Below are 14,435 nucleotides of genomic sequence, written 5' to 3'. Positions count from 1 at the left end.
ATGATTTCTGAAATAATGTTGCATCTACTGTTTTAAATCTATGGGTTAATCCTATCGTTACATTATTTCTCTGTCTTCTTTGAAAATGTATTCCATTCCATTTATTCTGTCTCATCTTTTCATCAATACTACACTTCAGTGTTGGGGCTAGAGCTTGGATCATCAGAATACATTAACCCCTAGAGACTGCTCTAGTTCCTAACACTGCAACTAGAGAGAACAATGTGAGAACAGTCCGTTTCATTTAGTTTGCCTCAAAACATGGAAGAACAAACTAAATTAACTGCAGTTTGCTGTCAGAAGAGCATGGCCATATTCATTGTGTTTTATCTTGCTATATTTGTATTTATTTCCTGGGATGAAAGGAGGCAGTGCACAGCCTATGTTTAGCACAAATTAATAGAAGTGGATACAGACCACTGGCCTAGTTGTTGGCCAAAAACACCTCTCTTTGTGGTAAGCTCAGCTAGCTTGCAGCCAGATAACTTTCTAGGAGAGGAAATTGGTATCCATCTTCTTGTCCGACTCTGGAGAAGACGGTAAGCTCTCACTCCCTCTGCTCCCCACTCCTCTCTCCCTGCTCATCTCACTCCCTCTGCTCCCCACTCCTCTCTCCCTGCTCATCTCACTCCCTCTGCTCCCCACTCCTCGCTCTCCCTGCTCCCCACTCCCTGCTGCCCACTCCTCGCTCTCCCTGCTCCCCACTCCTCGCTCTCCCTGCTCCCCACTCCTCGCTCTCCCTGCTCCCCACTCCCTGCTCCCCACTCCTCGCTCTCCCTGCTCCCCACTCCCTGCTCCCCACTCCTCGCTCTCCCTGCTCCCCACTCCCTGCTCCCCACTCCTCGCTCCCCACTCCTCGCTCTCCCTGCTCCCCACTCCCTGCTGCCCACTCCTCACTCCCTCTGCTCCCCACTCCCTCTGCTCCCCACTCCCTCTGCTCCCCACTCCTCGCTCTCCCTCTGCTCCCCACTCCTCGCTCCCTCTGCTCCCCACTCCCTCTGCTCCCCACTCCTCGCTCTCCCTGCTCCCCACTCCCTCTGCTGCCCACTCCCCACTCCCTCTGCTCCCCACTCCCTGCTGCCCACTCCTCACTCCCTCTGCTCCCTGCTCCCCACTCCTCTCTCCCTCTGCTCCTCTCTCCCTCTGCTCCTCACTCCCTCTGCTCCCTGCTCCCCACTCCCTCTGCTCCCCACTCCTCTCTCCCTCTGCTCCTCACTCCCTCTGCTCCTCTCTCCCTCTGCTCCCCACTCCTCTGCTCCCCACTCCTCTGCTCCCCACTCCTCTGCTGCCCACTCCTCTCTCCCTCTGCTGCCCACTCCTCACTCCCTCTGCTGCCCACTCCTCTCTCCCTCTGCTGCCCACTCCTCTCTCCCTCTGCTGCCCACTCCTCTCTCCCTCTGCTGCCCACTCCTCACTCCCTCTGCTCCCCACTCCCTCTGCTCCCCACTCCTCTCTCCCTCTGCTCCCCACTCCCTCTGCTGCCCACTCCTCACTCTCCCTGCTCCCCACTCCCTCTGCTGCCCACTCCTCTCTCCCTCTGCTCCCCACTCCTCTCTCCCTCTGCTCCCCACTCCTCTCTCCCTCTGCTCCCCACTCCTCTCTCCCTCTGCTCCCCACTCCTCTCTCCCTCTGCTCCTCACTCCCTCTGCTGCCCACTCCTCTCTCCCTCTGCTCCCCACTCCTCACTCCCTCTGCTCCTCACTCCCTCTGCTCCTCACTCCCTCTGCTCCCCACTCCCTCTGCTCCCCACTCCTCACTCCCTCTGCTCCCCACTCCCTCTGCTCCCCACTCCCTCTGCTCCCCACTCCTCTCTCCCTCTGCTCCCCACTCCTCACTCCCTCTGCTCCCCACTCCCTCTGCTCCCCACTCCCTCTGCTCCCCACTCCCTCTGCTCCCTCTGCTCCTCACTCCCTCTGCTCCCTCTGCTCCTCACTCCCTCTGCTCCCCACTCCTCTCTCCCTCTGCTCCCCACTCCCTCTGCTCCCCACTCCTCTCTCCCTCTGCTCCCCACTCCCTCTGCTCCTCTCTCCCTCTGCTCCCCACTCCTCTCTCCCTCTGCTCCCCACTCCCTCTGCTCCCTCTGCTCCTCACTCCCTCTGCTCCTCACTCCCTCTGCTCCCCACTCCCTCTGCTCCCCACTCCTCTCTCCCTCTGCTCCCCACTCCCTCTGCTCCCCACTCCTCTCTCCCTCTGCTCCCCACTCCCTCTGCTCCCCACTCCTCACTCCCTCTGCTCCCTGCTCCCCACTCCTCTCTCCCTCTGCTCCTCTCTCCCTCTGCTCCTCACTCCCTCTGCTCCCTGCTCCCCACTCCCTCTGCTCCCCACTCCCTCTGCTCCCCACTCCTCTCTCCCTCTGCTCCTCACTCCCTCTGCTCCTCTCTCCCTCTGCTCCTCTCTCTCTCTGCTCCCCACTCCTCTGCTCCCCACTCCTCTGCTGCCCACTCCTCACTCCCTCTGCTGCCCACTCCTCTCTCCCTCTGCTGCCCACTCCTCTCTCCCTCTGCTGCCCACTCCTCTCTCCCTCTGCTGCCCACTCCTCACTCCCTCTGCTCCCCACTCCCTCTGCTCCCCACTCCTCTCTCCCTCTGCTCCCCACTCCCTCTGCTGCCCACTCCTCACTCTCCCTGCTCCCCACTCCCTCTGCTGCCCACTCCTCTCTCCCTCTGCTCCCCACTCCTCTCTCCCTCTGCTCCCCACTCCTCTCTCCCTCTGCTCCCCACTCCTCTCTCCCTCTGCTCCTCACTCCCTCTGCTGCCCACTCCTCTCTCCCTCTGCTCCCCACTCCTCACTCCCTCTGCTCCTCACTCCCTCTGCTCCTCACTCCCTCTGCTCCCCACTCCCTCTGCTCCCCACTCCTCACTCCCTCTGCTCCCCACTCCCTCTGCTCCCCACTCCCTCTGCTCTCCCTCTGCTCCCCACTCCTCTCTCCCTCTGCTCCCCACTCCTCACTCCCTCTGCTCCCCACTCCCTCTGCTCCCCACTCCCTCTGCTCCCTCTGCTCCTCACTCCCTCTGCTCCTCACTCCCTCTGCTCCCCACTCCTCTCTCCCTCTGCTCCCCACTCCCTCTGCTCCCCACTCCTCTCTCCCTCTGCTCCCCACTCCTCTCTCCCTCTGCTCCTCTCTCCCTCTGCTCCCCACTCCTCTCTCCCTCTGCTCCCCACTCCCTCTGCTCCCTCTGCTCCTCACTCCCTCTGCTCCTCACTCCCTCTGCTCCTCACTCCCTCTGCTCCCCACTCCCTCTGCTCCCCACTCCTCTCTCCCTCTGCTCCCCACTCCCTCTGCTCCCCACTCCTCTCTCCCTCTGCTCCCCACTCCCTCTGCTCCCCACTCCTCACTCCCTCTGCTCCCCACTCCTCTCACTCCCCACTCCTCTGCTCCCCACTCCCGTTGGGTAATATTAAGTTACCCAACTGAAAGATACAGTACAGAGGATCCAAGGATAAAATAACAAAAGTAAAACAAAATGACATCTGAAGCAGAAATAATTATAGGTATCACATTACCAGGGCGGCTGGGTGGCGTAGCGGAGATTGCGCTCGTCACCAATGCGAGAGACTCCGGTCTCGGCATTGCCTTCGGCTTGGGCCGGCCGCCATATGGGCTCGTTTGGCAGAGTCAGCGGGGGGAAGTCGATGGGTGGGGATTTGGACGTTGTGGACAGCGACTCCTACAGGTCGGTTGGGGGACGCCTGCACAGCAAAGACAGGAAGTAGCGGGGGTAGTGCGAGCCTCCCATGCCGCGTTACACCTCGCCAATGAGAGTCCGCGCTGGCCAGTGAAAAGATGCGACAGGCTGCCTCCTCGTGTGCCGGAGGGAACACGTGATGCAAGACTTCCATCCTCCCCACAACCGACCAGTGGGGGGCATAGTCTAGCAATGTTCAAGACGGGAGAATTGGAAACACAAAATTGGAATGGGAGAAAAATAGAATAATAAGGAGAAAAGTGGATAAAAAAAAAAGTATCACATTACCATTCCACAATAAGCACAATTAAAACACCATTGTACTGGATCTTTAAGGTGCTGTAAGTGGCATTTCTTTTTACTGCAGGGTGGAGGGACTGGGAGACCGATGTTACTGACCAAACATTATATCAGTATGTATGTTTGGGACACAGTAAGAATTGCAGCTTTCATGTCTACGTCGTTTAAAACAGCAGATAAGTGGGTTAATAATAAAGAAATATATATAGTTGTATCCACCAGAGGGAGCACTCCTAACAACCAGTAGTACGCTTTTTTCTTTTTCGGTTTGCACATTGTACATGAATATCATATCTCTATACATACAGTTTTCCACAGTAGTCATCCTCGTCGACGTACAGTACTCACACCAAGCCAGGGTGGCAAACTGAAAATGTTACCGGCAAATTCCTACAATATGCCTCAATACCAGACATACCTTTTATTCTTTTAACATATTTTTTAAAGAGGTTAAACTTTTTAATTCATATTGCTCTTTTATTCAAATACAATTTGAACAGTCAAAACAGTCTTTGTAAATGTAGTTAGCCATTTGAACATAGGAAAAGGGGGAAAAAAGGTAGTAATGATGTCTAGTAATGGTTTGTTTATTGGTATGTTTGTTATAAGCCAGGCACATTTTAATACAGGCATATTGCAACAGTAATAAAGAAAAAAACTGGAGATGGGGGTGGAGGGAAACACTGGGTAATGAATGTTAATTAATTAAAATGTTCCCACTGCATGAGACTTACACCCCCCCACACAGCCCAGACGGTCATGTCTCCAGGTCCTCAGTGCAGCTTCTTGGCTCTGCGCGCTGCTCCAGACTTCCTCTTGCCTTTGGGTTTGGTTTTGGGTTTGAAGGGAGGCTGTTGAGGCAGGTTTCTACCTCCCTTGACTTTGGACCTACTGCTGCAACAGGCACACACACACACACACACACACACACACACACACACACACACACACACACACACACACACACACACACACACACACACACACACACACACACACACACACACACACACACACACACACACACACACACACACACACACACACACACACACACACACACACACACACACACACACACACACACACACACACACACACACACACACACACACACACACACACATTGATGTTAAATCACACACATTGATGTTAAATTACAACTTATCTATTATTTGCATATTGAGTGGGGAAACAATCTGATCATAAGTGGTCCCTCAAGACTCATGTGGAGACGTGTTCTGATACCAGGTGTGAACTGAAATGGATTGGCACAACGACTAATTGGGACGGGGAGAAAAAAAAAAAAAAAAAAAACTCAAGAGCCAACCAAAGTGCTGTACAATCAAAGCATAAAATCAATGTCTTAAAGGTGCTATGCATTATAAATGTCATTTTTCAGTCTCTAGCATTGTATTATAGTAATAGGAGTTCGTATCAATGTGTTTTTGGGCCTAAATACTATATTGGCGAATTCCTCAGCTACAGCCCATCCCCTCTTTGCCTCTAGTAAATCAGGTCATGTTGATTTGACGACCTGGTGCACGTCACAGGGCGCTGTTTATAGCGCACGGTGATGTGATTGGCTCTGTGGTTTTAGTAATGCCCGCCTCCATTCTTGCTACCTGCAGGGTGGAAGGTTTGTCCAGAAGATCACTAATCAGCTGAAGCCAGTGCATGTGAGCGGATCGGAGCGTGAGCGGCGCGGGGCGCGGAGCGGCCGGTTTTGACGTGAGCGAGGAGTGGGTTTTAAAATGAGTCGGCGCGACGTCCGGAGCGAGAGTTCTCCTCCGCTCCAATCCACTCCAGGCCGCTCACAGTGGTTTAACACTGTTGATGTAATATATACATGCAGTACAATGTCAAAGCAACAGATTGCGATGTACAAACATGAAGGCCATTTTCAACCAATGAGAAGGGTTCAGGCTTCGTCACTGTAGAGACGCCCACCATAGATATCTATGACGCCCACACTCACTCTCCTGTTAGAAAAGGTATCGACGCCATTGTTGTTGACGTTAGCTTACATGCTAACGTTAATGGCAGCGACCATAGCATTGTGGCTCGGCTAGCCTATCATCGCTTAATAGAACTAGTGAATGGATAAACAACGTTATTTAACATTGCAGAATGGCTACAATTACAATGCGGCTCAATACAAACAATTGTTAAGGGGCCCAGGGGGTGTAGACTGTTGTAGTTTGAGCTCATTTACACCATGCTCCAAAAAAGAAAAAGAAAAACTGCAGAGCGATCTGGCGCGGGGAGCGGGGAGCGCTCGATTCAAGGTGAGTGGGGAGCGAGCGGAGAGCGACTTGGGGGCGGGGTCAACATGAGCGATTAGCGGAGCGGACCAAGCTTTAAAGAGCGAAGAGCGGATTTCTCGGCCGCGCCGATCCGCTCACGTGGTCTGGCTGAAGCCTGATGCGGTTCCCTCGGTCTTCGACAGACAGACCGGCGTTAGCTCTCGGGACTCGGGAGCGATCGCTAGCTACTTAGCACCAGCCGGGGCCGGCGTTAGCAACCGGGAGCGTCGTTGAGCATTCAGCCTGCTGGCTACCTATATCCACTTCAACCAGCGTCGCGGAGCATTCAGCCTGCTGGCTACACAGCTTGTCGGTGTGCTAATAGCCTCTGCAAGCTAACGGTAGCTGGCTAAACAGCTTGTCGGTGTGCTGGAGCCTCTGCAAGCTAACGGTAGCTCGCTCCAGGCTATTAGCACATCGACAAGCTGCTGGAGCTCCCGACGCTCGGCTGGTTGAAGTGGATCTAGGTAGCCAGCAGGCTGAATGCTCCGCGACGCTCCCGGTTGTTATCATGTGCAGGTCCTCTTCTCAGACCTGTGTGGCAAAGCACTGCACACGCATCATGCAAGCTACACATCGCTGCATGTTGATCAATGGTGGCCCACTCGGTGCATCACAGTGGGCTACTATTGTGCTAACAACAACCGCGGTGTCCGGCTTGTCGGCCGGCATGAGTGCTCGATTTGGGGTGGTTCTCTCCTCCTTGTGTGCCCCCGTTCTCGCGGGTGTCCTGCCGGGGAGCTTGTGGACGCGACAACAGCGGCGGCCGTAGCGTTAGTTAGCTCATAGCTATTGTGTACCACTAGCGTTACGGCGGGCTCGAGCACCCTACGGCTGCCGCAGTTGTCGCGTCCATGGGCTCCCCGGCAGGGTACCCGTGGGGACGGGGGTGTACAGAGAGGAGAGAACCATTTTGTGGCGGGCGTGCATGCCGGCCAGCGAGCCGGACGTCGGGATATGTTGTTAGCACAATAGCTACCAAGCTAAGCTATGTTAGCTTCTAACGGTGTATACACAATATGTACAACGACACAATGATTTACATTATTACAAATATGGTAACGTGGTTGTGGCTTTTACAAATAGTGGTAACATATATATAGATAGACAGTACTGCTACATCTCTATATTTATGACATACCATATTTGTATTGCTACAGTACTGCTCAGTACTGCTATGATGGAGACCAGAGAAAGACTTTCGTCTTGTTTACATCAGGGTCCCCCAATTTCAATTCATGGTAACATATTATATATATATAGATAGACAGTACTGCTACATCTCTATATTTATGACGTACCATATTTGTATGTAACCTGAAACCTAATCTCTGACGGGGAGATGGGCGGAGCTATTTGGTGGGTGGCTGTCACTCAAAGCATTCTGCCAGAATGGGTGGAGCCAAGCCAATAATAGCCTGCTTTCATGAGGCTGAAAAATGCTGGTTTTGAGTACAAGATTAGAAATATAAAACAATGATTATTTTTGGAATAAAAATTACAGATGTGTTACATAGACTCACAGGAAGTGTGTAAAGTTGCCCAAATAGTGCTAGGAATAGCAGTGCATAACCCCTTTAATATAAAATACACAAATACAAAAAGGCACAACAGGACAAGACAGTACATTCAGAGAATAGGACAACAGTAGGCCAACAAACGGATAGGGGAGCACAGAGCACAGTATAGCACACAGGGGACAGGAGCACAAGAAGAGATACAAGAGGGAGGGGGCAGGATAAAATTGCATGGGAGTGTGTGAGTTAGGGTGTGGGAGAATCAGGGTTTATTGAAGGCTAGGGAATAAAAGTGGGTTTTTAGACGGAGGGTAGACGAAGGGTAATTTGGATATGGGCCTGTAATTATTGAAGAGAGCAGGGTCCAGGTTCGTTTTTTTAGGAGGGGCTCAACCATGGCGTGCTTCAGGGAGGAGGGAACAGAGCCAGATTCCAGAGAGCGGTTTATAATAGACAGAATACTGGGGCCTACTATGTCCATGGACTCTTTTAGAAGATGGGTGGGTAGGGAGGGCATCAAGGGGGGATGTGACAGTCCGCATGCCTGCCACCAGCTCTCTGAGAGTGGTTAGAGAGATGGGTTGGAAGTTGTTCAAAAGAGCCGGGCAGGAGGGCTGGGAGGGAGGGGGAAGTGGGCAGGAGGGGGGGCTGGGCAGGAGGGGGGGGGCTGGACAGGGGGGCTGGGCAGGAGGGGGGGCTGGGCAGGGGGGCTGGGTAGGAGGGGGGGCCGGACAGGGGGGCTGGGCAGGAGGGGGGGGTGGAGGACGATGAGATGACTACTCTGATGGTTTCCACCTTCCTGATGAAGAAGTTTAGGAATTCTTCACATTTAGAGGGGGAGGCAACAGGGCAGGGGGCGGGTGGAGGGGAGGTGAAAGAGTTAATGGTCGAAAAAAGGACTCTGGGATTGTGACAATTTTTGGCAATTATTTCTGATAAGTGCCTTTCTCTCGCCACCTTAACTGCCTCTCGATACTGTTTGAGGTGATGTTTAAGGATCTCATAGTGGATCTGCAGTTTATTGTGTTTCCACCTGCGCTCGGCCTGTCTGCACCGTCTCCTTAAAGCTCTGGTGTTCTCATCAAGCCAGGGCTGAGATCTAGGTCTGGGCCTTTTGAGTTTAAGGGGGGCGACAGAGTCGAGTATGGAGGAGCATGAGGAATTGAACATTGAGATAAGGATCTCAGTGCTGTGCTGGGCAGGAGAGGCCTCAATACTGCAGGTATTAGGGGCAGCTATATAGGCATCACGGAACTTAATGGCAGTGGAGGGGTTAATGTGGCGAGAGGAACGCGCTGGGACAATAGCTTTGGAAATGGGGACAAAAACCAGAGCATCAAAAGAGATCACTGAATGGTCTGAAAGGACTGGGTCACCTATTTCCATGTTGTCGATGGAAAAACCTGCTGTTAAAACTAAATCTAAAATGTGACCGAGTTTGTGTGTTGGGGAGGCTAAAGTTAAGAGACTCAGTTAAGTGCAGGAATTCCTTCACATGGGGTTTATTTGGGCAACATACGTGAACATTAAAATCGCAGAGCAGTAAGACTTTATCATAGCTGGGCATTGTCTGCGATAGGAGAACGGACAGTTCAGAGATAAAGTCACTTAGTCAGGGCTGTACGCTAAGCTTTTTCACTAGGGGCACACTTGCCCCTAAATTAGAAATTTAGGGGCAAAAAATATGTTTTAGGGGCAAATTTTTAAATAACAATTTTACCATTATAGTGCAAAAAAACATGTTCCTCCTGCCTCATTACTGTGGTCCTTTTATTTAACATTTAAGTGCTTTTGTTGTCAGGTTTGTATCTTTTATAATGAACCAACTAGGGCTGGGCGATATGGCCTAAATATGATATCACGATATTTTCTGACCTTTCGGCGATACACGATACACATCACGATGTTTTTCTTTTTTACCCCAAACAATTCATTATGAGGCTTACCAAGACAGTATTTGAGTTTGCAAGCTAACATTAAAGACAAAATAAAATACCCATGCATTTAGCATTTTTATATTATATATTAGATTTAGATTATTGGATTATTAGATTATATACTGCATATATTTAGCAATGAGATATTATATGATTTAGATATGAAATATGATGACTTGAAAATGGGGGACCCTGATGTAAACAAGACAAAAGTATTTCTCTGGTCTGCATCCCCTTAACAATTGTATGTATTGAGCTGTACTGTACCCATTCTGCAATATGTTAATAAAGTTTTAAATCAATCAATCAATCAATCAATAAATAGCATTTTTATGAAACTACTGTATATTTGTATGTCTCTAAATGTTTTGATGAATTGAAAATGGAGGACCCTTATGTAAAAAAGCCGAAAGTCTTTCTCTGGTCTTCATCCTCCTGTACTGTATTCATGTATTGTACCCATTATGCAATCTGTTAATAAAGTTTTCATTCATTCATTCTGACGGAAAACAGAATAATTTTGATTGACAGTCGAGTCTGCCAATTACGTCACACCGCTTGCACCCGCCCTGCTGTTCTTAGCACCAATCGGCAAGCGCTATTAGTTTTTGACTTCCTGAATGTCCTGTGTGCTGCTGACAACAACAAAGCTACTAACATTAGCTCCCCGCGGCCGACGAGTAGGAGACCAGTGCTCCGCAGGATGACTAAATGAGGCATAATGATTTTTACCTCAACGAATGTTATAATAAAAGCCTTTCCATACATCTGTCTGATTGAAAACTTTATTAACAAACCGCGGAATGGGCATATCTCAGCACGGGCTGAGATATGAACGAGTAACGTGTGGACCAGATTGACGCGACACAAGGTTTACACAACAGCCCCCACCCCTTGTTTTATTGTATTTGTACCTGTACTACCTGCTGTCAGCTGTTTATCTCTCTCTGTGAGCTTGATTAGCTCACGTTAGCTAGCGTTAGCTCCACGGCTAACCCTGAACTAAATCAATGACTAGGTTCTAAAGCATTTCGAGTAGTTTTCACTGCACATAGAAGCAGCCAAACAGCGGGAGAATTTCGGGAGCATATGACCAAAACCCAGTTAGGAACTATCGATTCCCATCCCTACTACTAACTTTACTTTTCTTCATAGCTAAATCAGACAGTCAGCTCAGAGTGAGTGCTCAGTTGATTTTCCCCGCTGATCATACCTGAGTGCTCAGCGTCATCACACACCTTGGATCATTTAGGAGTGAAATGCAAATGCAAGGCTTGAAATCACTACTCGCAAGCCCGCCCCCAAATATTATTTACCAATCGCAACGGCCAATTAGAGGGGCAATTTGCGATAATCTCGTCGCAGTGTACAGCCCCGTTAGTGAGTTGCCGGGGGGGGGGGGGGGGGGGGGGCGGTAGACCAGGATAATCAGTAGTGGATTCAGGAGTCCCGACTTTAATTAGCTGCACTTCAAAACTCTCGACAGGATCCGATTTTAGAGCGAGACAATTAAAATGTTTTTTTAAGAACAGCTGCTATGCCGCCTCCTGTGAGACGAGGGGTGTTAATAAAGTCGCAGTCTGGGGGACAAAGTTGAATGAGAGGAGTAGGCTGCTCACCAGTCCGTGTCCACGTTTCAACCACCAGGAGAAAATCCAGTTTGTGGTCCGTGAAGAGAGCGTTCAAGTTGAAGGCCTCGTTTGACAGCGAGCGAGCGTTGAAGGGCCAGCCGCGGGGGGGGGGGGCGGGAGGGGAGCTCCAGGGAGGCTGCACCTGGAGCAGGGAGCGGAGGCTATGGGGGTTTGCGCCACGACATCCATTGGGCCTCCATGGGCGATGAAACCCAGGGAGAGACAGACTCTGGGCTGGGCCGGTGTATGAAAACCGGCGGGGAATAATTCCACACTCCGGGGTTGGACGAGCGGCGGGGCGGGGTTCTCTGGAACTCCACGGGCACCAGGTAGGAGCGACGGGTGTTTTTCCATTTGGCCGCCGCCGCGCCTCCTAGTTTTCTCCGCTTCCCAGATCGTCCTTTGCGACGGGGGACACCGAGGCACGGACGTATTAGCTCGGCTGGGAGTTTGGCCAGCCAGGGGTGGGGAAGAATCCTTTCTCCCGGTAGTGTTCTCTCCATGAAACCCCCACCACGGAGGTCCATAAAGCAGTCACGGATATCCAAAAGTAGTTGTCGGTCGTAGATAATTTTTGTCGGGTGAATACGAGACAAACAAAACGAGGACAAACGGTGATAGTAGGACGCAGCGGCAGGCAGCCGAAAACAGTGGCGCAGCTGTCTCAATCAAGAACTACTGAGCAACGTACGTCACCTGCCGATTAACCGGTTAGTTGATAAGCGGCGGTTTGTAAAAAAATCTGAGAATCTTAATTTCCCTCAATGTCTAACATAAAAATGTATACATTTGGCTGATACACAGAAATAATACAAAAAGGCCTATTACCGTATATTCCTTAATCAAATATTTATTTGACCATTGATTGACGATACAGAGCAAAGTCCCTACTTTGACTGGGTTGGCGGCGGCGGTGTGAGTCGTGTCACTAACTTTTGTCTTTTTAGGAGGCTGACTCGTCATTATTTTATTAAGTGAATTATCATGCGACTTCAAGGGTGACCATATTGTGATAACAATAACAAGAAAAATATGAAGTAATGTTCTAAATAATACCTCTTCTGTATTCGAAAATCCAGCTTTAAAAAATATATTTTTTCAATGTAATGTAAATTATAAAACAGTAACCTCACAAAGACAGGGCTGTACGCTAAGCTTTTTCACTAGGGGCATACTTGCCCCTAAATGAGACATTTAGGGGCAAAAAATATTTTTTAGGGGCACATTTTTAAATAACAATTTTACCATTATTAAAAAAATATGTTCCTCCTGCCTCATTACTGTGGTCCTTTTATTTAACATTTAAGTGCGTTTGTTTTCAGGTTTGTATCTTTTATAATTAACCAACCGAGAAAGTGTGTAAATCACTAATAGAACAAAAACAACAAACTGTGTGTGTGTGTGTGTGTGTGTGTGTGCGCGCGCTTGTGTAGTGCTCCTTGAATGAGATCACCACAACACACACACACCATTGCATTAATCAGGAGGACAAGAAACTCTGCATACATTTGTTTCACAATGAAAAGTGCTTTAGAAATCAAATGAATTATTATTGTAAATAACCCCATGAAAGGTTTATTATTTGTATGGGTAATTACCTGCTTCATATTTGTGATGTTACTGGTTTCAGTGTGTGCCTAAAGTGATCAATGTGTTGGGCCGTTTATAGAGATCTATGCCAATTAATGTTTATGTATATCCGGGACTTTTTTTAGTAAGAATTGAGAGGTATTTGTATATGTGACCTTTATTTTGAAAACCGTGTTGCGACGCAACCTTATTTACATTTGCGCTTTTGACAGTGAAATGTTCAGTCCAACTTAGCTCGAAGGAAAGACTAATCAAAAAGGTTTAATTGACCCGTATGAGGCTCTTACGGTAGGACTTTGATTGTTTATAGAAGTGGAATGTAATACTATGCTAAACGAGAAATAAACAGTTTGTGACAGTAAAGTTGCAAGCCACTTTCATTTCATATACGGGGACACCGTGACAATTATTAGTATTATCTTATTTGCATATTGTCTCATTATTAGATAGATAGATAGGTTGATATTTTATAAATTTAAGTAGACAGTATTTCACGTCCTAATAGTGGGCTACTACTACTCACCTAATGCATGGCTGAACCTGAACGTTAGAAGTGTCCATGTCCCCGTCAATCAATCATCACATCATCACGTCAATCATCATCATCTTATCATCTCTCCACATCGGACGTGGTTGTCATAAGATGGACTGATATCCACTCCGTTGTTCTTGCAGAGCAAAATTTGTATCTTAAATGTATTGAAATGAGGTGCTTCTTTGGCGATGCAATAGTCCATATTGAAAGGAAGAGAGGCCACATTCAGTTTCGTTTTGCTAGGAATTATGGGATTTGGTGTTGGATGTATAGACTACGCAGATAGGGACATGGTCTTTAATCGCACAATAGACTACAAGTACCAAGTATATAGCGTGACCTAGATTCACTCCACACGCAAATCTTTTTTTTCACTCAGGCTATCTGTGATCGCAGTAAGTTCATTCATTGCCGACAGATTCTTTCATAGCACCACGACATTGTGTCGCACTGACAGCTCGCGTGAGTGGCGTCATCACACGCCTTGGATAATTTAGGAGTGAAATGCGAATGCAAGGCTTGAAAGCACTACTCGCAAGCCCGCCCCCAGATAATATTTACCAATCGCAACGGCCAATTAAAGGGGCAATTCGCGATCATATCATCGCAGTGTACAGGCCTGAAAGATACAAATTTAAAGTGCACTATGCAGTTTCGGATTTGTTTACATTTGCATAACTTGCAATTAGTGTACAAAACTAATTTATTACACGCAATCCTTAGAATGATTGTATCATAAGCATCTTATCAAACCAAAACATGATTTTGAGGCATCAAAATAGTTTTAAATTCTTTTCTTTCCTTCTCTCTCTGTATAGCTGCATACTTCAATCAATTCGGTCAACTTTGCCATCAAACTCTCGCCTCACACTGCTTTATTTGTAATGTTTTTCTGTGTCCATGTGAGCTTCGAGATCGCCAGCACCTTTATTA

General features: G+C 49.0%; 1 protein-coding gene across 2 annotated transcripts in view; it reads right to left on the bottom strand.

The window, feature by feature from the left end:
• Window positions 1–4,557: 4,557 nt before the first annotated feature.
• The window catches only part of zcchc4 (zinc finger, CCHC domain containing 4), a 55,976-nt gene continuing 46,098 nt past the window's right edge, over window positions 4,558–14,435 (bottom strand). Inside the window, exon 13 of one of the 2 annotated variants that reach the window (XM_084318337.1) lies at window positions 4,558–4,880. In XM_084318337.1, coding sequence (XP_084174463.1) covers window positions 4,760–4,880 — 121 coding nt within the window. In that variant the 3' untranslated portion in view covers window positions 4,558–4,759. The remainder of the gene's footprint in view (window positions 4,881–14,435) is intronic. The other variant, XM_084318338.1, reaches the window with a different exon arrangement.

Source organism: Notolepis coatsorum (assembly GCF_963971535.1).
Source record: "Notolepis coatsorum genome assembly, chromosome: 1".
Lineage (NCBI taxonomy): Eukaryota > Metazoa > Chordata > Actinopteri > Aulopiformes > Paralepididae > Notolepis > Notolepis coatsorum.
This window is presented reverse-complemented; position numbering and strand designations above follow the sequence as displayed.